At 40.5% G+C, this 23,570-nt stretch overlaps 1 protein-coding gene across 2 annotated transcripts in view; it reads left to right on the forward strand.

Annotated features, from left to right (window-relative positions):
* The window catches only part of LOC134638460 (spermatid perinuclear RNA-binding protein-like), a 106,789-nt gene that overhangs the window by 41,605 nt on the left and 41,614 nt on the right, over positions 1–23,570 (forward strand). For both annotated transcript variants that reach the window (XM_063489100.1, XM_063489101.1), the window contains exons 2-5: positions 4,393–4,511; positions 15,426–15,655; positions 17,018–17,183; positions 21,267–21,411. In XM_063489100.1, coding sequence (XP_063345170.1) covers positions 4,509–4,511; positions 15,426–15,655; positions 17,018–17,183; positions 21,267–21,411 — 544 coding nt within the window. In that variant the 5' untranslated portion in view covers positions 4,393–4,508. The remainder of the gene's footprint in view (positions 1–4,392; positions 4,512–15,425; positions 15,656–17,017; positions 17,184–21,266; positions 21,412–23,570) is intronic.

Raw genomic sequence — 23,570 nt, forward strand, 5'->3', positions numbered from 1 at the left:
ATTTTAATTCTTATTGTTGGTTAAAAACATATTTTAATACATTTTAAATGCACATAATTTGCTTTGTTTTTCATGTAACTTGCAATCATTAAAGAAAGTACCTCACAGAAATAAAAACAAGCAAATATAATAAAAGTGTCATATCACACTTGTTGGCAGATGCTGAATATTAAAAGCCTAGGTTTGGATTATGATATCTTTGTAGTCCTTATTATCTAATTAGGGACATGTAAGATCCCTTCGTGTAACTGATCCTCCTCTCTGTGCCTGTCCTCACAGCCAAGTTGTTGCCTGGCTCGACCCTCCTCTGTTATAAATAACCAGTCCTCATAAGCAACTAAGGTTATTTGTACTCCATTTGCAACAAGCACTGCATTTGTACCACGTCACTGAAGGGCAGTGAAACTAATTTTGCTTTTGTTGCTTAATTCTTGCAAACATTTGTCTTTGACAGGAGTTTAATGACGTTAATGACTGTTTGACAGAATCAAATGAAATGCATTTGCAGAGTTTTTGTTCTTGCCGAAGCTCTGAGATTGGAGAGTGCGTTTTAATTTATTGTCCTATAATGTGGGTGTTTTGAAGCCCTTTGAGACTCTAACTGTGATTAAGTTTATGCAAATAAACCTGACTCAAAGAGAGTGGATGCATTTAACGCAGTGTTTACATCCTTTATTATGCAGGCTTTTCAGTGTAAAACATGTCAGTCCAATGATAAAAGTTGTGTGGAAAGTGTATTTTTAACAGTCTTGCTTGCTAGTGCTCGCTCCCTGGCCTGCTTTTTACTTTCTTTTTTTTTTTTAAATCATCATTGTCTTTTTGTCACATGCTGAGCTCACCATCTGCCACTGCTGCAGTATCGTCAACGTCCTTAAAAAGTCATTGCTGTATTCTTAATTATCTTGCTTTAATCGCCTGCCCTCTTCAGGGAGATGAAAGGTTATTAGAAAATGAGCCCACACGGGGATTTTATTAAAACTGAAGCACAACTCTGTATGCAAGTGTATATACAGCCACGGTTGGGGATGTAGGTCCTGTTGTCCTTGTACCATGTGCTTCTTTTTTTCTTTTTCTTTTTTTAAGTGGTTGAAGCTACATCCATCACACTTGAATCCTTCCTCTGGCTGTATTTATATTAGTTCTGTATGACTTGTTTGTGTTGTTCTGGTCTGTCAGGTCCTGGCATCTGAGAGTTTTTGGAGTGTGATTGATTTTAGATCCTCCTACAGTTCTGATCAATTCCACTTTTAATCATAAAATGCTGATTTAAGAAAACAACACAGTCAATGAGATAATTTTGTTTTTGACCATATTGAAGTTCCGACATGCCACGTCACAAGGAGGCTCGCCTGCTCTTTCTTAATGAAATTAATATAATATAATATAATATAATATAATATAATGTAATATATGACACTAAATAATGGCACATTAATCAGCTGCCTCTGTAGTGAGTTTCCTCGGGATACCTCCGGGATCTTGGACTGCACCGGTAGTCCAAGGAACACGAGGAAATCACCCAAGTAATAGCAGTGTGTTTACGTCCACCGGCAGCTCTGTAAAACAGTGAGAGCAATTTTGAATTTTTCTATTATTTTGTCTGCAAATGTGTCACTTACACGAGTGTAGAGAAACCCGTGGCCTGGTCCTCGGTCTGTCTGCCAACAAAAGAAGTGGTAACTACATCACCTTACTGTGTCCTCCATCCTCTTCCTCCTCAGTAATCCATCACTGGCACTCAGTCAAATCACACTTTTCATGCTAGAGATGTGTTAACCAAATGGGAGCAGAGATGTAGCAGAAAAGTGTAGCGAGGAGGCCTGAATCCTGTGGCAGAAATGCAGCTCTCTTAGTGTGAGAAGCAGGCTCGTTAGCATTCATGTGTTGCGTTCCTGGTCTCTCACACGTAGCAACATCCTCCATTATTGAGCAGTAGTAAATGCTTTGAAGTTGTGCTGTTTGGGGAGTTTGTGCTCCAAAAGAGAGTAGGAGTGGGGACACGAGGCTTTGAAAGGCAGAAATCTCAGCTAGTTATTGTGTTGTATTGATCAAAATCCTTTTTCCTGATATTTCTCTGCCCACTGTTGCACTGTGTTTTTTCCTTTTACTGGATGGTAAAAATGTCTGTTCCATATAAAGCAAAAGAAGCAGCAGCACCACCAGCCTGCTCTGGTCTGTCATTGAAAACAAGGTCAAGGTGACGGAGAATCTAATTGACGCTTGGCTCGACCCCGCCAGTTCCCCCGGGATGCTTAACAGCAGCGCTGCTCACTCACCCTCCTGCACCGCCATTGCCACGTGGTTACACCACAAGCTGCGACTTGCATCTCATTAGCATTTGACAGCGTGGGCCAAAGCTGCAGTTTCATCTAATGCATTTAATGGTGAGACTATATTCAGAGTAATTTAATTAATGCCTTAGTGTGAGTCTGCGGTCAGATAACATTAAAACAATTTCACAGCAGCGTCACAATCAAAGTGGTGTGTTTCAAATTGTTAATAGCTGGTTTATTTTTATTCATAATAGGGAGCACATCTTTGATATCATCCATATTAAACATAAAGCACCATCAGTGGGTGAATTTTTAGATTATTATAGCCAAATAACTTACACTTGGTACATGGTACATGTTTACAGGTCTGTGATATGAAGGAGTTGTTGAGCAAACTGAAGAAATCCTATGTATGTCATCATATATCTTTTCTTTCTGTTTTTCTCTTTAATTTTGACTGTTTATTATTCTGCACATGTGAGAATTCAACCTGGTAAATATTTTTAAGGTGCAGTTGCTTAGTAGCGCCACATGGTAGTGGAAAAACAGTTCCTGTTAATAACGTTGGACAGAAATTGGAGGCAGCCAAGGGTGTAGCAGGAGGCAGCCCTCGGCGAATGGAGCTAAGGGACTAAAATACTTATTTCTACATTTACACCTGCTTCTAGACTTTTTTAAATAATTTTAATTTTCACAAATGTGAAATGGATGATCTGATTGGATTTATAACAGGACAGATTCTTCTGATTGCGTTAATTTCCAAGCAAAAGCTAGAGATTATAGGTGTAGTTAAATCACAACAGAAACTTGGGTGCGTAACAAGCTGCTGACTTTCTTGTGTATAAAGTACAAAATCCAGAGTCTAAATTCCTGAATATATCAGAAATATTTTGGTAAAGAGTTGTGGAAAGACACTGATATATTTTCCTGAAATATTCTGCTCTTTTAAGACAATACGTTTATTGGTTTATTCATTCTTTTCAGTTATTGTGGAATGGAAAGCAACATTTCAGCAAAGAGTCGACCAATCACACACATTACTAATGCAAACTCCTCACAGAAAGTGGTTAGGAAATTCAAATCTAGAAACATCTTCATTCTTGCTGTAAGAACTAACTAATGCGCCATTGTGGCACCTATAAAAAAGAAAATCACTGCTCAGAATAATCACCCCTGGGATTTACAGAGTATGTGACAGGTTACAAAAATTAGGTGGTGAGTGATGGTTAGCTTTCAATTCAGTTTCATTCAGTTTCATTTCATTTCAAATCACAAACAGTCACCTCAAGGCACTTTATTTTGTAAAGTTAAAGCCCTAAATTATTAGAGAGAAAACTCCAACAATCGAACGATCCACCCGTGAGTAGGCAATTGGTAACAGTGGGAAGGAAAAACGTCCTTTTTACAGGAAAAAATCCTCTGACAAAACCCGGCTCAGGAAAGGGCAGCCATCTGCCAAGAGAAGAGAGCAGAGGAAGGTAGGACAAAAGAGACACTGACGAGAGAGCTGGAGTTTAAAATTACTGACACATAACTGTAAACAGGACTTTAACTCAGGAGACTGTGGTTCATGCCCTGTGTTATTACCAATTTTTTATTTTCAGAGTAGAAATTCTGAAACGAGAGTGGAGTCTGTTTTAGCAGCAGATTGACGTCAGCCTCGTCAGATTTATGTCCCACCCTCACATAAAAACTAAAAGATGTGGTGGATTTGTGGAAAGTGTGGTTCCACTCCAATCTTTGCTTTACTCTGATGCTTTTCTGAAAGTTTTCTCAGTTTGCATACCTTCTGTTTTAAGTCCACTATAGTTGTACGAGGATGGAAGATTTGTGATTAATAGATGTGCAACATGGAGCACAATGTCCAAAAATGTGACATTTGGGATTATTGTTTAAGTCTTGATAATACAGCTTCACATTTATAGCATGTAGCTGATGTTTATTCAGAGCAGCTTAGAATAAGCTCTAAATCCTGGATCACCCACATTATAAGCAACAAACTGTACAAATACAAAGATTAAAGCAATACCAGCAATCCAACAAATGAATAAACTCTCTGAGTGTGTGGGTGTAACAAAGGTTAATGGAGGGAGTTAATCTTTATATTTTGTCTCCGCAGTGAGAGTCTGACCGAGGAGCCGACAGTCGAGAGGTGTTCGACTGCATGAAGAGGCCGAGTGACGGGACTCTGGTCCTCACCTAAACCCCTCCCACGACCTCTCCAAAAGCCTGGACATGGTGAGTCTCCTGATTATGTCTGGTGTTTGTATATTTTGTGTGTTTAGCTATCAATAGTGTGTTTCCAGCTGTTATATACACATATTCACCTGTAGTGTGAACACTGATCAGGTACATGATCAGTCAGCACGATGACCGATCATGTGTACCTCTTTCAGGGAGAGGAAAAATACATTGAAAACAAAATTAAAATGCTAGAATTCTCCAGTGTAGCATGACAACTTGATAAGAAGAGTAACTCTACTTTTCCAAGTCCTATTTTTGAGAAAAAGCTGATTGGACGATGCCCTGTGATCTGGATCTTATCACCCCAATCATAGCTGTTATTAATGGTTACCAGTCACATACACATCCCCAGCGAGCATCTTCTCTCCCTTTGAGCAGGCTCCATAGACTCTTACCATTCATTGTAACCACTGACCAGCGGAGAAAACCAGATTATGTAGACATCTAGTGGTTGTGTGAAGAAGTGCATGTAAAAGCTCTGATGGTAAATTCTGTGATAAATGTTGTGACAAAGTTTAACAGGCTGGGTTTTAACCCAGACTGTGATTTATTTTTTATTTCCTCACCCTAGAGCTAATTGTCAACAACTGCAGTTCCTCTAGAGGCCACTTGAGGCTGGTTTCAAAGGGAAATAAATCCCTACTGATTCCCAGGTTACAATGATAAACTTTACAGCTAAAATAATAATGTGCCACAAAAATGGTTTTGGCCTGTATGCCTTGTTCCCTCTTTATATCGCCTTTATGGTGGATTGTTTCTTCTCCACTATTGCTAAGGCTTTAGGTGTATGAGCAGTCAAACACCTAGTCATACAACACGGGCAGCTGTTCTTGTGATGCTTGTGGTGCTTGTGCCCTTTGGACCATTTATAATGGAATTATAATGGAATTATCTAACAAATAATTCCAGGAAGTTTGATCTTGAGATTTGTTGAGAGAAATTATGATATTTTATTAGTCTGTCAATTGGCACTAATTGGCACACAGGCCTCTGGGCTTTCACAACGCAGTCTTGTACTTAATGAATGACAACAAGATAATCTTTGCTTATCTTTTGTATATGCATCACTGCATATTGGGTACACCTGGCTAATACCAGGTTGGACCTCATTTTACTTTCAGAATTGCCTTAAACTTTTATGGCATAGGTTCAAGAAGCATTTGTCATGAATTTTAGTGCATGTTGACATGATAGCATCACACAGTTGCTGCAGATTTTTCAGCTGCACATACATGATACGAATCTCCTGTTCCAGCACATCCCACAGGTGCTCTGTTGGGTTGAGATCTGGTGACTGTGTGATCTGTTGTCCTATTGTGGTGATGAGCTCATCACCAAAATTGGACAATAGTAGTCTCAATAGTAGTCTCAGTTTCCTGGCACATGGAGTGGTCTTCTGCTGTTGCACTGCATCTGCTTCAAAGTTTGACATGCTGTGGTTTCAGAGATGCTGTTCTGCTTGCTTTAGTTGAAAGCAGTCATCTGACACTAACAAACACGTCACGTTCAAAGACACTTAGGCTACGTTCACACTGCAGGCGAAAGCGCATCAAATCCGATTTTTTTGACCCTATGCGACCCATATCCGATCATGGTATGACAGTGTGAACGGCACAAATCCGATATTTTCAAATCCGATCTGGGTCACTTTCGTATGTGGTACTGAATCCGATACATATCCGATGTTTTAGAAAGCCACTGCTGTTTGAACGGTCATGTCGCATTAAATCCGTCTTTTACGTCACTGACACGAGACAGACGCCAATTATCAGCGCCGGAGAAGCGCCCGAGAAGACATCGCGAACGCTTCCTGGCCATCCAGTGTAGATGTCAGTGAAACTGTTGGGAAGACAACGTTGAAGAAACGTGAACATTTTATTTGTACTGTATAATCTGCAGATTCTGACAGAAATCTGCAACTATCCTTTGAAGCACCGCTCCTCTAAAACAGCAATGAGGATCATTATTAGGTTATTTACATTATTATGTAAATAACAAAATAACTTAAAGCAAAAATTGGGAAACGTAGAGTCCTAAGTCTTTATATTAAGGGCCATCAGTCAAACAATATTGTTTGCTCTGGGTCTAAACAGCGCGTTGTGTGTGACGTCTTCTTTTGCGCATGTGGGCCGCTTTGAGCGTTCACACTAGAGAGCGTTTGCTGTCGCATTTTATTTGTAGTGTGAACAAGCAGACAAAAAAATCGGATTTGATCAAAAAATCGGAATTGAGCATTAACACCTGCAGTGTGAACGTAGCCTTAAACTGCCTTTCTTCCCCATTCTGATACTAATTTTGAAATTCAGCACATGAGCTTGACCATGTCAATGTGCCTAAATTCACTAATTTTTACAACCATATGATTGGGTTGATTAGATATTTTACAAACAGTTTATCAAGTAAACCTAATGAGGTAGCTGGTAAGTCTAGTCTATGAACCAAACAGAATTTGTGAAGGAAATGTTGTTAAATGGCAATCGAATGACGTATCCAGGCACCGCCACACCTCCAGCCTTCAAATGTAGATTTTTGTTGTTTTCTTTCTGACTAGAGACACAGCAGGAGAAGAAAATAACCACATTTGCATTAGAGTATACAACACTTTAAGCAGAAGAGGCCACCTGCATCTGATAATGACTGATAACAGTCATTTAGTTAAGTAACGTTTTCACACTCATCCTGATGGTAAAGATTCTCTGAGGTAAACATCATCCAAGGAGTAGAGTCTTCAAGTATTTTTCTGATAAAAGTGAAGCATTAAACACAGTAATGCAGTCCAAGTCTTACACTCTCACCTGTCAGGCTTTTAAACCTCTGAATCACTTTCTCTTAAAGTCGCAGTTTGCACTCGGTCCTTTTGAGCTCCAAACAAAACCATTTTGAATGGTTGAATGGTGCCAGTCAATCATTCTTGGTGCTGAAGGACTCACTAAGAATGGACTGAAAACAGTCTTTACCATCAGACAACCCCCACCTTTTATTATTAGCAGAAAGTATCATCCTGTATGTGTCAGCCTGTAACATTTTGTGTTCACGCTACTTCCTAAGTTTTGTTTTTAACCAAACAGAAAACATTATCTATTGCATTTTTGTTTGTGCACTCACCAGAAGTGTCGTCTGGAGAGTACTGGCAGGTTAGTGGCTTGTTTATGTGTCAGACAATATAATTAATTGTAGACATTGAATGTGCCGGGCAAAAGGATTGGAAGCTTGTTTATGTTTTGTTGGGGGGGTTTTTTGTTCATTATTTTTAATTTTGCCATGTTAAAAAACACTTGCCTCCTTTCCTGCTCTAAAATGGTCTAAAATTAGTGGAACTCTTGTCAGGCAGTCCGCTGAGAAAAACAAAATAACTGCAATAATGCCTAAAGCTATATTAACATTATCTCCTCTCTATAAATTTCATGAATGCTAACTGTTAAAAAAGTGTCTTTACTATACGGATTTTAAAAACAAATACAAATGTATATTTTCCTTTGTGATGGTCAAAAATTCCACAGGTGGTTTAATTACTTGCTTTCTGTATTTAGAGCACATTTGCAGACTGTGATGAATGAGGTGTGCGGACACCTGAGGTAGGGCTGTTTGATATAACGATATATATCGGATGACGATATAAAAACATCTATCGTTTCATTTTACACTATCGTTTGTTTCGTGGTGTCGCAAAATAAACTGTTTACGGCAATATTTTTTGATCGTTTTGGTGGTCACTGTAGTGGCTATATTAATTTGTTAAAGTTTTCTCTTTCTCTTATATTTAATATAACCACATTACGGACGGACAAGCGACTGTTTTTATGCGTTGTCATTAGCAACAACGACGGTAAAACCATCGCGTGTCCGCTTGTTTATTTTCCACATAAACCTTTCACAATAAAGCTCAAGATCCTGTTGAGACTTTTCAAGATAAACTGAGTCACGTGAAAGAGTATGCAGAGTATTTACGGATGAGAAACAAAAAAGAGGCGTCAGGTGCTAAAAAATAAACCTAGACTCAAACGTTAGAACAGGCTTTTCCCCGCAGCACGCTGTGTAATAAATACTCACAAAGAAAACGGCGGCCGTTACAACTTATGTCTAAAAATGTATAGCTTCATGTATCGGTTAAAACACTCGACTACACGATGCCCAGCTGGAAACACTTCACGCAAGTCGAGCTGCCTGAGATTCACAGAATTTACAGAAAATGTTAAATTTTTGTGATTTATATCGTTATCGGGACGATAGATGTCTTATATCGGGATATGAGATTTTGGTCATATCGCACAGCCCTAACCTGAGGTCTGATTCATAGTAGGAATTTCTCGCATATCTTAGAGAGGAGATATCTGCAGACCCGAACCAGCTGGGTGGACCAAAATAAGTATTTGTAGACTTGAGCAGAATCACTAAAAGTTTCCAACATGTGTCTTTTTTTTCCGTAAGTGAGCCTCTATATTCAATTACTAAACTAAATCTATATTCAAAAACGAAAAAATGAATATACTGCTCTTTGACTTTGGCCACTAAATTAAATAATTGACATGGCTATAGAGTGAGTTCTTAAAGGCTGGATGTAAGGAATTTTTGTTTTTATTCTTATTAAATTCAACATCTGGTTAAGTCACTCATTGGGTTCTGAAGTATACAGAAGTCCCATTGACCTTGGCATTTTAAAACTGGATGTGATGAGCGAGTGGACCTGACTGTGATGCCACAAAGTTCAGGTTTAACTCACTTTCGAAGCCAAACGTAAGTGAACTATTGTAGTGGCTTGCCGCTTGGTTTAAGCATGCAGCTAAGATGTCCTGAGAGAGCGTTTATGTACATCTTTTTATCAATGAAGAAAGACTTCTGGATCCATATCTGTATATGTCTGCTGGCTTCACAGTAAACCCGGCTGATTTTACTCTGTGAAAACCTGTTTGTGTCAGGTGTCATCCTCCTGAGTGATTCCACAGTGAAAACAAAATGTTAAAGGAATTACTTATTTTTTGTGTGTTAGATTTAAGTACAAGACATCCTCCGAAAAATCTTGCAATGCAATTAATTAAAGCAGTAGATTTGATTATCTTCTAATTGCAGCGCGAGGTTGAACTCCCAGCTGACTCGTAGGCCACAAACAAAAGGAAGCAGCCCGATATGAAGCCAGGCTGTGATCCAAATCGGCGCCGATGCCATGAAACTCTTAATCTTTCATGTAGATCTTGTTAATGTTTGTGTGTTATGGTTGTCGACGCTGCCCACACTTGCCGCTACACAGCCACGAATGCCCCGTGGCAGTTCAGCGAGAGATTAGCTAGGTCGTGATGAATGACCCCCGCAACTCCAGCACAAGCCCTCGAGATTCGTGGCCATGAATTATTAAAGCACCGTCATAAATAACTCACCGTAATGAGGGGTGCTTACACGCTGCAGGCAGGGAGAACAGGAGGAGAGGAGAGAGGGGAGGATTGGAGTAGAAGAGGAAGGGATGATTGAGAGAGGTAGCAGTTTGACCTTGGACTGAAAGCCTGCCGTGATGTTCGACCGGCGTACTCTGGCTTGTAAAAGCGAGCGCTGATACGCTTTGCACATCAGCCCTTTTTCATCTACCCCTCAGAGAGATGGGCTCCATCCCTAAGCACATGCCATAAATGTTAATGTTAAGTAACAGCAGCTGAATCTAGGCCACGCACAGATTGGCAGCAGCGCAGGTTGCTTCAGGTGTAATGCTGTCATCGTGCTGACTGTGAGGAATCTTTCTGACACCAGAAACAAGCATTTGCAGCAGGAACAGGAGAAGCACCGGGAATCGAAGTAGAAACGGTGTGTTCAAGTTCAAAGAAATCGATTTGGCTTTGGATTTAGTCTGCTTCCTCCAGCAGGGGCTTCAGCTTTAGCCTGCTTTCTCTGTAATTAAAAGGAGTTGGCAGTGCTTTGATGATGGTGTTTGATGAGTGATGATGATGATGATAATGATAATCCAAATTTCAACCATTAAACCAGTTTTCTGGTATTTTGGCATTGATGACCTTTAAAACTTGGCTGCTGAATATCTGCATATGTGAAATCTGTTATAATCATTGATCAAATTTGGCACTTTAGTGACATGGCCATAAAACGAGAGAGAGAGAGAGAGAATATTCTGCTGCTTTAAAAGCCTCCAGGTTTCTGGGGAGACCCTTCCTACATATGCAGTTATTCATGATATAATATTAATGGTGGCATTTTCACAATGTCTGTAATATTTGTAAGATAAATATTGATATACACAGAAACATATGTCATTGTTTTTTGTACTTTTTTTTTTTTTTTTTACATATTTGCACTGTATCGGTGCAGACTTTGGTTTTTACCCTCAGTTCAGCTTTGGTCTGGAAGAAATTTGTGTTTTAGCCCCGCCCCCCTCAACATTGCTCTCATTGGCTGTCCCATGTAAACAAAAGGATTGAACAGCAGATGGTTGGGGCTGCTGTGTCTGAGGTGACCATCATGTTGTGTTATATAGTCCTGATCATTTTGTTTTACTTGTTTGGGAAGCAGGTTGTAAATGAGTAAATAAAACTGTGTGGGTGGACCTGTCCTGCATTTTATCTACTGTAAACCACATCAGCAGTTAGTTTGCTTATTAAATGCTCTATTTATGGCTTTAAAAGCAATGGACAATGAACACAAAGAGTAATGAACACACAGAACACATTCATAGTTTGAATCATCACTCTGCTGACAGCCTGGTGATGATCCAGATCATCAGCACTGAATAATTTCACTCATCACTGGCAGAGGAGTGAGTTAAGAGAACCTCAATTTCCAGGGTTGCTGTTGGTGAGCAGATTGTTGCTCCACTAACTCAACTGTCGTGACAGAGCCTGTAGAAGCCTGTAAAAGATTCCTGTTATTCAGTAGTTATTACTCCTTAGTTTTCCCTGTAAAGAAAGTAATTTGTTATATTTTTGCAGTAATATATAACACTAAACTTTCATATCTCCACATATCTGTTTAAATCTCTATCCACATAAACGTAAAATGAGGGTTTTAGTAGCCTGTTTAAATAAAGCTGACAGCCAAGTCAGTAAAAAATCAGATATAACCAAATAGATGTTGTGTAGAAATGTAGAGTCCTACAGGGCCGTTCACCTCTGCTGCCGTCAATTAAGCTTTGGCTTCTTGGTTAGGGTCTGCATGCAGTCAGCTACAGGCTGCCTGTGACCACGTTAACGTGTTGCTTTTGTAGAGCTTCGACATGTTAACTGGGGTTGTCACGATGCTAATTACCCAGTACTAGAAGATACACAGGAATATATTCAATACGTGATACATTTTTTGATATGATGGGAAAAAATTATAAAACAAAAATAAAGAGGCATTAACATAAACGATGGCGCTAATTTTAATCTGTCTGATGTACTGCAAAGAAATATAGACATTAACATAATTTTAAGATGTATGTGTATGACAGATTCTCGTAGGTAGTTTAAAAAAAAAGAGAAAAAAAAAAAAAAAAAGGAAACATTTTAGGCTTTTTGACTTTGTGCTGTGTTTCTGGTGACTTGGCTCCATATTTTCATTGCTGACCAGAGCTGGTAAGGTCGACTACACTGTTTTTGTCCAGCTGCTGCTAGACTTTTCACAGCCTCAGTCTGAGCTTTTAAGAGAAGTGTAACAGTTTCTAGACAGAAACACTTGTGTTATTCTGTTCTATTAATGTTACAGACAGGTGGGACTGATAATGTTTGATGCCTAGCTCTCACATAAATATTATTTTACTATTAGTATTAATTAATATCTGAATAGTGACTTTTTTCCCCTTAATCTATTTTTTTAAATTGTTTTTCCTTTGTTTACGGTCACGTTTTGCTTTTCCCTCCATGCAATAAGAAGTTGTTGTTGCAATAATTGTCCTTAAATATTGTACACCTCACTGTTCTTCTTATTCTGAATGACTTGAGTTTGAGTGAATGTTGCACACATATAATTCTTTCTATCTAACCATCCTGCTAACTGAAGAGCTTGCATAGGTAAATAACAACTAGTTTAATGATTAAGGGTAATGTGTAATGTGTGATGTTACCCAACACTGTCCATCCATGAGCTTTACATGTATACGTCCAGTGTGGCTACTTGATTATGGCAAAAATCATGTTTTGATCGCAGATTGAAAAATATTAGACTTACTCAACTTTGGAAAGGAAGAAAGTTGTCATCTTAATGAAGTCAGTTTCTTTGAAGTTTAGTCAAAATAAATAAATGATTGTGAACAGAAGCAAGCTTACCACAGGCTGCTAAGGAGTGAAGCACATGTAGGAAGACACTGAAGTGTTTCTATGCCAGACGAGAGACTTCATCTCTCCGGCATGTCCTGGGTCTGCACAGGTTCACGAGTTCCCAGTAGGACAGGGGTGCTCAAACTACGGCCCGCGGGCCCTCCGGCCCATTGGGCTTTTTATTCCGGCCCGCCGAAGATTGGTGTGTCTCATCAATGTCTCGAGCCATGAAGTCGCAGGGCACACAGTGTGAAGTTACTCTAATTAAGTACGCTGTGAATGACCACAACAGACCCGATGACACATTCATGCTTTTAAGCATCTCTTTATTTGGACACACAGAGCTGCAGCTCTCCTGCTGCCAGCTCAACATAACAACACAACCAACAACAACCAAATGCAGGACCCAGTACCATATTTAAGTTGGCGGGGCATGATTGCGAATGCCGTGCAGCTCCAATAGAGCAGGCTCCCCTGGCACGGGGACCTCTGTCTCCTCGCGCGGCTCCTCCTTCACCGCCGCTACTCCCAGCTGGAGCAGCCCCTCGAACGGCTCCTCTGTCACTGTCGCCGCCGCTCCCAGCTCGAGCAGCCGAATGCCGTGCAGGTGTGTCCACCTTCCCTGCACGGCACCGCAAGCCACGCCCCGCCACATACTCCCATCGTCTGACTGAGGCCGGTGCTGTGCCAAACTAGGTATCTCTGACAGAATTTGTTTCCCCTGCGTCGGGAGCATGCGCTGGCCTTTTGAAATCATGGACAAACAGTGTCCCACATTCATGATTTTTAGTTCATCAACACTTCTTATAATGACTAAGTACTCCAGAAACTTTGAAGTTACAGTGGGATACAAATAATATCAGGCTGATCCTGCCACAATTTGTTCCCCCTGTCCAAAGACTTATTGCTCCTGAAATTTTGGAGGTTGTAGCTCAGTACAGTTCTGTACAGTTACAGATAGAAAGATACAAATAATGATCAGTCAAAATGTCATTGGTTTATTGAAATAATCCTGTCCGATGTTGTACCAAGGTGTACGCAGGGGAAACAAATTCTGTCGGGGATACCTAGTTTGGCACAACACCGGCACGGTCGTGAGCCCCAGCTCACAGACGGCTGGGCAGATGTCAGATGCCGATCTCAAGCTTGGCGCACGCCTCGCTCGCCAGCTCCAATCGAGCAGGCTCGAAACAGCGCCACAGGAGTTGCAGTTGGAACTGATTGATCTCCAGTGTGACACTGTCTTAAAGGAGAAGTTCAACTCTCGATGTACTGACAAAAAAGGGTGATCAACAACACTGTTCCCACTAAAAGTGAATGTAAGTATTAACACTATAATGCCTTCTTAATGTTTTGTTTGATATGTATGCATCTGGGGCTGGCCTGGCCCGTTTTGTAAATTTTAAACTTCAGTGTGGCCCCTGAGCCAAAAAGTTTGCCCACCCCTGCAGTAGGACATGCTTGAAATGCCTGATCTAGGAGGGATCCAAGAGGCATCATATGCTTAAGCAGGCACCCTAACCACTTCAACTGGCCTCTTTCTATGTGGAGGAGTAGTGCCTCTACTTTAAACCCCTGCTGAATGAATTAACTTCTCACCTCATCTCTTAAGCTGAGCCCACGGAGGAAGCTCTTTTCTGTCGATTGTAGCCTTCTTTCAGTCACTAACCACAGCTCGTGACCATAGAGGAGGGTCAGAACAAAGATCAACCAGTAAATTGACAGCTTTGCTTTGAGCCTGGCTCTTTTCACATCCACGTCAATGCGTCTGTCGTTCCCGTTCTATACTCATCCTCCAGAAGAAGCTGTGATACTCAAACTCCTGCACTTGAGGCAACAACTTATAATCTGCACTCCACACTCTGTCAGCTGACAGCCATATTTATTGCAATCAAATATTATTCTGCAAATTATTGTAGCAGTTTTTAGAATTTTTGTTTAATCTTTCTTGTGAGATAACAACGACCGACTAAGTTTCCCAACTAGCCTGCTCACTGCCCAGTGCACTGTTTTGGCTCTCAGTAGCTTTCAACTACCTCAAGACCAGTTTGATAAAATTCATCACTCTCCGACACTGCCTATGGAAATCGGTGTCTCTCTGTTGGCTAGGGGCTAATTTTATCCGTGATGTCTGGTGAATACAAAAAAATGTGGATTTACAGTCAGGGAAATGGAGTCAAACATGCTCTCACAGTCGACAGAAAATCAGCAAAATATTTTTTTTCTGCTCTGTGGCTTGTTTTAATGGGAAACTCTTGCTGTTATTTATAACTGAGAATGTTTTAAACTGTATCTTTAAGTCTTGTTTTTCATTTTAAAACATTTTCTACTGTTTTTCTACTGAAAAAAGAAAAAACATTACAGCCTCTTTTCAGTTGTTGGGTCATTATGTGCTCACTGGTGTGATATTTATGCTGATTAATAATGTTAGAGCAAGTAGACCATCTCAAAGGCCACAAGTTGTAAAGGCCACGGGTTTGAGTCCATTTAAGTCCATCAGTGAACATATTTCCTGTCTCCATGTCTTTGAATCTCACTATGACCCTCCACCTGCTCTCTCTACGTGATTCATGCCTGATGTAAGCACCAGCTGGAAAGAAAGTAAAAAATTATGATCTCTCTCTCTCTCTCTCTCTCTCTCTCTCTCTCTCTCTCTCTCTCTCTCTCTCTCTCTCTCCAGAGGTCGTTTCGGTCGTTTGCAAACGACGACCGCCACGTCATGGCCAAGCACGCCAGCATCTATCCAGCCCCTGAGGAGCTGGAGGCTGTCCAGACGCTGGTGTCTACCGTGGAGGGAGCCCTCAAGAAAGTCTCTGATTGGATGGATGACCTCAGCAAATCCTCAGGGAAGACATCCACCAATAACGAGGCCGGGGATGACACTGTGGAGGAAGATGCTGCTGAGAAAAAGTACGTCCCACGGCGAGTGCTCTTTAATGTTTGTACCGTGACCATGACTTTTATGTTAGTGCAGTATTTTACTTCAGCTCAGTTTTATAAGAACGAGTTTTCAGAGCGTAACATGACATAAATTTATGTCTTGTTCTAGTTTTTAAAGAATGTTTTTACCTTCAGCTGTTTCCTGTGCACAGCTCGCTCCCGTTATAAAACTGTGTCGTATATCTTCATCGGGTAGTGAGGTGTGATGACTGGGCAATTAAACACGCACAGCGGTCATAAATTCACAGCATTTGGCTTGTAGCCTAAACATCCACACAGAGCTTCTATATTAGCAAAACACCTATATGAAGATTTAGTGCAGAGCTGGTTTTATACAAATAAAAGGGAACCAGGACGGTTAAAGAAAATCTTTTGTTTTTCATGTGATGGTGCAGGTCAGTACAGACACATGTTAGCACACACATGAACTGTTTTTCTTTGGGAGGAGGGGATCCTGAAGGAGCCTTGTGAAGTACACGTGGTACCTGTCCCTTTGCTCAGCATGTCATTCACAATCTGCAGGACTTCTGCAAGTGACACGCACATACACAGATTGAATATATAAATACATCAAGCCTGCATTCTCTTTAATGGTCAGCAGGGGGTGACTCATCTGGTTATAAAAATACTTCTGGTTGTACTGAAGTCTATGGGAATGTTTGGCTTCCGTGTGCTTCACAGGCATTAAAAAATATAGTAAAAGTGGGAATGACCTGCATATTAAAAAAACCACAAAAAAACCCAAGCACCCAACAATATAAAAATAGGCCAAATTTAAATTGGGTATGGGTATGCTTTCATTTTTATTTTTTTATGGAAAGAGCTGCAAAACTCTGATTGCATACTTTATACCACATATACTACACATAAAGCATTTTTAAAATGTATTTTTATTAGCCTTGAAACTAATCAAATGTATCATTTCCTACTATTATTTCTTATTTTTATATTTAAGGAACCATTAACAAAAGTTCTTGTGTATGTTTTCTGTTTTTAAGTTAAACAATTTTTAAATATTTATTGGCCTAGAAAACTAGTGAAAAAACAAACCAGTGAGGAAAAATACATGAGAAATATTTGTTTTTAGCTCAGATTTGTTTAAAAAAAAAAAAAGTAAAGAAAAGAAAAAGGATCGTTACCTTTGCAGACAGCAGAGATCGTTCACTAGATTCTTGTTCAGCATTGTTCAATGTTGCTAATCCATTTGGAATATCAGACCCTGTTGAGCAGCTCAGGGCTCATTCTCTGGCTTCAGTGTGTGTGTTATCACCTCTAAACTCTCTGCATGGCTGTGGGATAATCTTACGCTGGCTGCCTTCCATCTGCCCTCAGGCTGGATGCTACATCGGTGCTGTGTGGGGTGACGCGTGTCGGCCTGGTATCCAAAGGGCTCCTCATCAAAGGGGACATGGACCTGGAATTGGTTCTAATGTGCAGAGAGAAACCCACCAAACTGCTGCTCTACACCATCAGCGCCAACCTCCCCCTTCAGATCCAGGTACGCTCAGCCACACCTCCACCACTGTGGTGTTCAGCACTCTGCATTTAAAATGAGCCATGCAGCTGAGGGAGGCTTTAAAAAGTGTTTATGATCCAAGCTTCAGTGGAACAAAACTCGCAGAGGTTGTTTGGTGACATTGAAGAACAGACGTGCTCATAATGATGATGATGATAAGAACAGTAGAGGAGCTCTCATGTGGCTCAATGGGACAGTAATGTATAGTGTATAAAATGCATCAGCTGCAATGAATATCAAGCCTTTCCCTTAAAAAAGGTTCAAAGTTAAAAAAGGTTCAAAGTTGTTTTTTCTTTTCAAAAAAAGAAAAGAAAAAACAACTTCTCAATAGACAGTTGAATAAAATCTGTGCGCATCCGAGCGAGTGCTTCAATTAATGCTTCATATTAATTGGAAATCTCGGAGACTGTTTTTCACTTTGGTCTATCCGACCGTCATCATGTAAAATGTTAGCAACCAGGGAATAGCTGGAGGTTTTTTGTGACTCACTTTCTTTACGACCACTCAGCAGCCACTCACCACACAGTTAGGGGATAGACATTTTTCCACTGTACACTAGTGACTAATGGTTGACATGCAGTGGTGACTGGTCTCTTGGCAGGTGTGACTGAGGCCTTGATTAAAAAATTTAATGTTTTAAAATATATTCATTTGGATTTTTAAAATGATGCAGGCACTCTTAATGAACCCTGGACAGTAAATGGAGAAAAGCAGAAATAAAAGTCAAGGTTTCAGACTCCATTCAATCCAGAATCCAAATACTTTCTCTTTACTGTGATGTGTAACAAAGATAGGCTTTCAAAACTGTGTTCTAGGAAGGATTACATAGTTGTGTACCACACTTGCGTTTGGCTTGTTTATAAAAGCCTGAATTTATTAGATCATTTTCATGTTCTTAGGTTAATTAATTTTAATATTTAAAATGGGTTCTGTTATTGATATTCCAATCCACGCAAAGAGGAAATAATCGTTTAATCATTGTTTAGACCTCTAATTAAGACTCCTGCAGAGCTTTAGCAGCACATTTAAAGATAAATTTAAGCACAAACCAACGGAGGAGAGCTGCAGTCTGAATGGAGCACAGACTTTTATAGACATCTGTTTGGGTGACGGTGTTTCTTTTTTCTTAAACCAGATGAAAGGATTATTTTTAGTCCGTGGGAGAGGAGAGGGTACAGAGGAGATGATTTGAAGTGGATATGATATAAGGAAGTGGCTGCTGCTGCTGCTGATGAGATCGTACTTGATTTATGTCTGCCATTCTGTTTCCTTTAGACATCCAAAGCCCAGACTCTATAGTGTAAACTCACCCCTGCACCTCTGACTGCTGGGACTTTCCCTGCTTTTGCTCATTTCACTTGAATATGATGCATCCCGACACTCTGAGAGCTCAGCGAGTTTAAGCATCCCAGCTCTGAGCTCTGTGCTCCTGAGTCGAACAAATAATTTCATCAGAAGATCGCCTCCCTACGCAGTGTTTCCCCAAGCAACTGCAGTCGCTAACAAAGCAGCAGTGTCATCCACAGAGCCTAAATTTCTTCCTGTTCCCCTCATCTCAGTTAATTACCTGCCAAAGCTGCCGTGCGTGCTTTATCATCAAGGGAGGAAACCATTTGAAGCTCTCATTTCCTGGGCCAAACTGGGAGAGATTGGCAGGCAGTGGGGTGATGGATGGGGTCATTTCTCAGAGAGACGCGATAGAGAGAAAGCACTTGAAAACATGCCACTGAAGGTAACAGCAATCTTAAGGGTGGAATAAAAGAAAAAACACGATAGTCTGGCATGCTGGGAACCGGCTGGCAATAACAGGCGTGTAAACTCGAGATGAAAAGCTGCATGTAAACACAACTGTTTGTGCCTTTTGCCGCTTTGATGGGCCTGCTTAGTGTTTCATTGTTGAGATGTGTTTTGCCATTATTTCTTTCAGTGCCTAAAGGTCATCTTTCACATGCATTTCCATAAATTATAAAAAGATAATCTGTTATTTAAATAAAGGAATGGTTGCAAATGAGCAGAGGCTGTTCAATAATAAGGTCAGCAGGATTATTTCGTTTTAATATAATGACTCATGTACAGGTGAATTCCTGATATATATGTTCACAGCTGTTACAACCCCACTTTGCTACGTGACGGGAGAGCAATATTCGTTAACCAGATGGCATAAGGTTTCGTGAGCTAGTCCGAGCAGGTTTCACAGTCCACAGATAAAAGCAAACACACACAATAAAGGAAAGACGCAGGAGTGCAATGTGATTGGCTGCAACACAACACAAAGACACAGAGACTTGTAATAAAAGCGTAAAAGCTACCAGAGGAAAAAAATTAAATCCTTAGGTCACTGACCTGACTGATATCTAACAGCGTGGTGTTTGTAGAAAAATTAGTAACAGTTAGTACCTCACCCAGCTTTCTGCCTCAAACAGAGAGAAACATGAGCAGCTTACTGAAACTGAAACCTCGCTGGGAGAAAACCCACAGCACGCAAACCTTTCTATTGATGCCTGCTATTTTTGTAAAGGAATTAAGTAATTTTAATCAAGTACCAAACAACAAAGAGGAATGGGGGAGACCGCTCGCTGGACCAATCAAAGGCGGGACACAGGAGGAGCCAGGAGCTGAGGAAGACATGGAAAATGAACAGGTCTGCACAGACTAGTGTGCAGACCTGCACAGACTAGTGTGCAGACCTGAACAGACTAATCAGAATAAAAAACAGTTAAATTACACAAGCAGGGAGGAGTGGAGTGACCTGGGGCCTTAACAAAAACACTAATCCCACCAATACGACAGAGGTCATGTGACACCCACCGATGGGGCGTTCTGAGTTTCTCTTTTTAACACAGTAATTTTTTTAATTCTCTCATAATTCATACATATTTTTCTTGCTTGTAATCACTGTAAACCCAACATTCCATGAAAATGTTCAAATTCCTACCAGGAAATAGACTGTTTATTCAAAATGTTTATTGTCTTTTGAGACAATAATGACATGAAATCCATTTGCTTCTGAATAAAATGTGATGCTCACTTTGTAATTAATGGACTCCATTAGAATAAAAATACAGCCACTATCTTGTCACGTCCAACTAGGAGTAGGGAAAAAGTCAAACTCTAAATCTTTAATGTAAAGGAGGCAGTGGTCATACACAGAAAAGCAAACAGCAAGACAAATATTCCATGAAATGGAACAAAAGGTCATACACGAGGGAAAATGAAAAACAAGAGGAACAACAGAAACCAGCTAGAAAGCCTGAGCCAAAAAACAAGACCATCTGGCGAGTGGAAGGTGAAAGTCGTGAGTTATATATACGGAGGTGACTGATTGAACACAGGTAGGCAAATTATACAGAGCTGATACTAACAAGGGCGGAGAAGATAATCACAAACTGACAGTGTAAATAGACCAGGAAGTGTAACATAATAGAGGAAATTACTTAAAATAAATCCCAAAACATGACAGAGATTCTTTTAGGAAGCCAATGAAAAAAGTAAGCTGATGATTTCAAAATCAAATTAAAGCAAAAGTATAGAGCATCACCTCTTTTCCTGTCCACTGATACTTTTTACCTGCACATGACCAAAGCCTACTCAAGCAGTAATCAGAGTTCAGACTACAAGCTGAAAAGAAAGCCGAAAGCTCCTGGGAGGAAAAACTCTGGGATCTTGAGACAGCTGTGTGACATGAAGGACTGGGGAAAGAAACACCAATGGTAATGAGCTGTTGCATTCAACAGATTAGGAATAACATAAATGTATGAGCAACTTCATCAAATTCAGTGCTTTTTAAAACCCAGCATGTGGCTGCTGCTTTGAGTTTCTTCACATGGCTGAGACTTCTCATAAAACAAGAGAAAATACGAATAGCTCTGTAAACAATAAGTATGTCCGTTCATATTTTACATCTTATTTTCTTAATTTAACAATAAAATCTGACCATTAGTTCCCTGAGCTTGAGGTAAAACAGTCTCTAAATAAGCAGAGTAGTGATGCCTTGTTACAAACAGCAGGAGTCAGTGCTACAACTGTGATTCGATTTTTAATTAATCGTGCAGTTCTGCTTTGCAGACAATGACCGACGACAAATACGAGGTGCGGTCGTGCGTGCCCGAGGCGGCCATCCAGGTCTGCACCACCAAAGACCCCCATCTCACGCTGAAGATCACCCTCTCCTCCTTAGCCATGAGGGACGAGCAGAGCGCCACGGAAGAAGGTATTGACTCCTCCTCCATTCCCTTTCCACCCCCTCCCTCCACCCACCTTCATCTGTGCCTCCTGTTTCGGCAGGATGCCTCACCTGTTTTTATCTGACCTTTTTATGACTACAGAAGGCTGAAAGGGAAGGAAGAGGGGAGGGATGTGAAGGTAAACCTGAGCTTAAACTAAAAGACAGTCTGGGGAAAACTGTGGAGGATGATACAGCAAGAGGTCTGAAAGCTGAGAGGCAAACGGGGAGAAAAAAGGAGAAGGGATGATATGGATCTGGGTCAAGCGTGGTGGAAATAGCCAAGGAGAGATGATTTCCACTGAGAATGTTTGGCTTGGATTGACGAAAAAAGAGATTTCCGTCTTTGGTGTCCTTTTGTATCATCCTGCATTCCTGCAACTCTGATAAGAAAAGAGTCAGCCTTCTTTTAAACAGAATAGATATATTTTAAACAACTCTGGCTGTACAAGTGAACCAATATGTGTCACCAAACAGATATTTCATCTCGTGTAACCAGCTGTGGAAAAAATAAAAAAATAAAATCTCATTTCAGGTGACCAAATTTGATGGGAAACGTGCTCAAGAGCCGCCGGCGTTTGCCATCAGCGGTTTCATTGTTTGTTCTCGCCCCACAGATGGGAAGGAAATTAAAAATGAATGATAGGCGAGCTGGGACTGAAGAGCTGCCATTACAGAAGCGTGAGTCCCTTAGTGGTTCTCACTCACAGTGGGAAAGATTGAGCCTTCACAAAAAAGGTAGAAAAAATGGATTGTGCCAAACAGGAGAGAGGCAGAGCACAGCCGAGCTCAGGGCAGCAAGGAAGGGAAAACAGTTTTCCTTCAGCTTCAGCATCCTGTCAGGACTCACAAGGACACAGTTTCCTTTGTTTCATTTCAGTGTGAAATGAAACACACTGACTTAATATACTGTTTTCATACACTTCAGCAGAATTTAAATGAAATATTCTAAATAGACTCAGGTGAACCCCAGAGTAGCTCCCTGAAGAAACACTTCATTTAAACACCTCTTTTTATTTTCATGCTTGGTTTAATAATTTCTATTTAACGAGATATTATCCTGAGATATTAGGATTCTTTTTGGCAGGTGTGTCTCTGGTTGACCTAGCATGTTTTCACATAGTTGGATATTTAGATATAGCACTGTTAATCTACTGAATACATAAAGAACATCTTTTAGCCTGCCCCCAAGGTTGTTTAAACAGCTGAAATCCAAACCGTCAAGTCCAAAAAGGTAACCTGCAACACTGTGAGCTGGTGTCGGAACTCAGCTGAAGCTTGTTTGTTACATAAAAAGACAGCACTCTGCAGCACCAATGCATCACTCTGAGTGTTTTTGTGCACTGGGCCGTCTGCTGTCAGTCAGCTCATTGCATAATCTCGGAGTCAGCGTTTGGAGTCTCCCAGTTACTCTTTCAGAGCTGTGACAAGTAGGAATCCAAGCAAGAGGCTCACCGAAAAGAGAAACAAAATGCATTTAAACCAACACAGGACAACAATGGTGTGTGCAAGGCAGTAGTTTCATTAATTCAAGTAGTCAGTGGATGTGTGTTACTGTAAGTGATGGGTGGGTTTGTGGAAAGTGCGGACTCAAAAGCAGGTTTATCGGGGAGGGTGAATAGATATGAGGCTGGTTGGCCCAGTTCTCACCCACAGATAAAAGCTACAGTAAATAAAAGAAACAGTGACATTACTCCATCAGCATTACTACAGTCAGTGTTTTGGCAACAATTTCAGTCTTTTTACAACACATGTACTTGCTAATTATTGTCATATAGCAAGCTAATAATGTAACTTTCAGTAACCACAACTGAAGTAGAGGCTTCTTAAACAGGTTGTTCCAAAATGTCTTCATAGACAGCTGAATGACATGAAATCCAGACAGATGTGGTATAAAACCAGCTGTTATGGAGTGGGAAACTATACCCTAGAGCCTCTTGGGTGAGAGGTGAAATGTCTTCATGAAACTTAAAGTCCAGTTGCTTTCTTTTTGAGCTCCTTAGAAGACCAGAGGTTACTGAATTCTGACTTCGCTGGCCATTTAAACTGGTAGTCTTTGGATAACTTTTGGAGGCAGCTTCAATTGGCCATTAGAGGAAATGTAGTCTTTGTGACTTGACCGTTGGCTTCATTTGTCAGGTCCAGAG

The sequence above is a fragment of the Pelmatolapia mariae genome, linkage group LG12 (assembly GCF_036321145.2).
Source record: "Pelmatolapia mariae isolate MD_Pm_ZW linkage group LG12, Pm_UMD_F_2, whole genome shotgun sequence".
NCBI classification, from domain to species: Eukaryota; Metazoa; Chordata; class Actinopteri; order Cichliformes; family Cichlidae; genus Pelmatolapia; species Pelmatolapia mariae.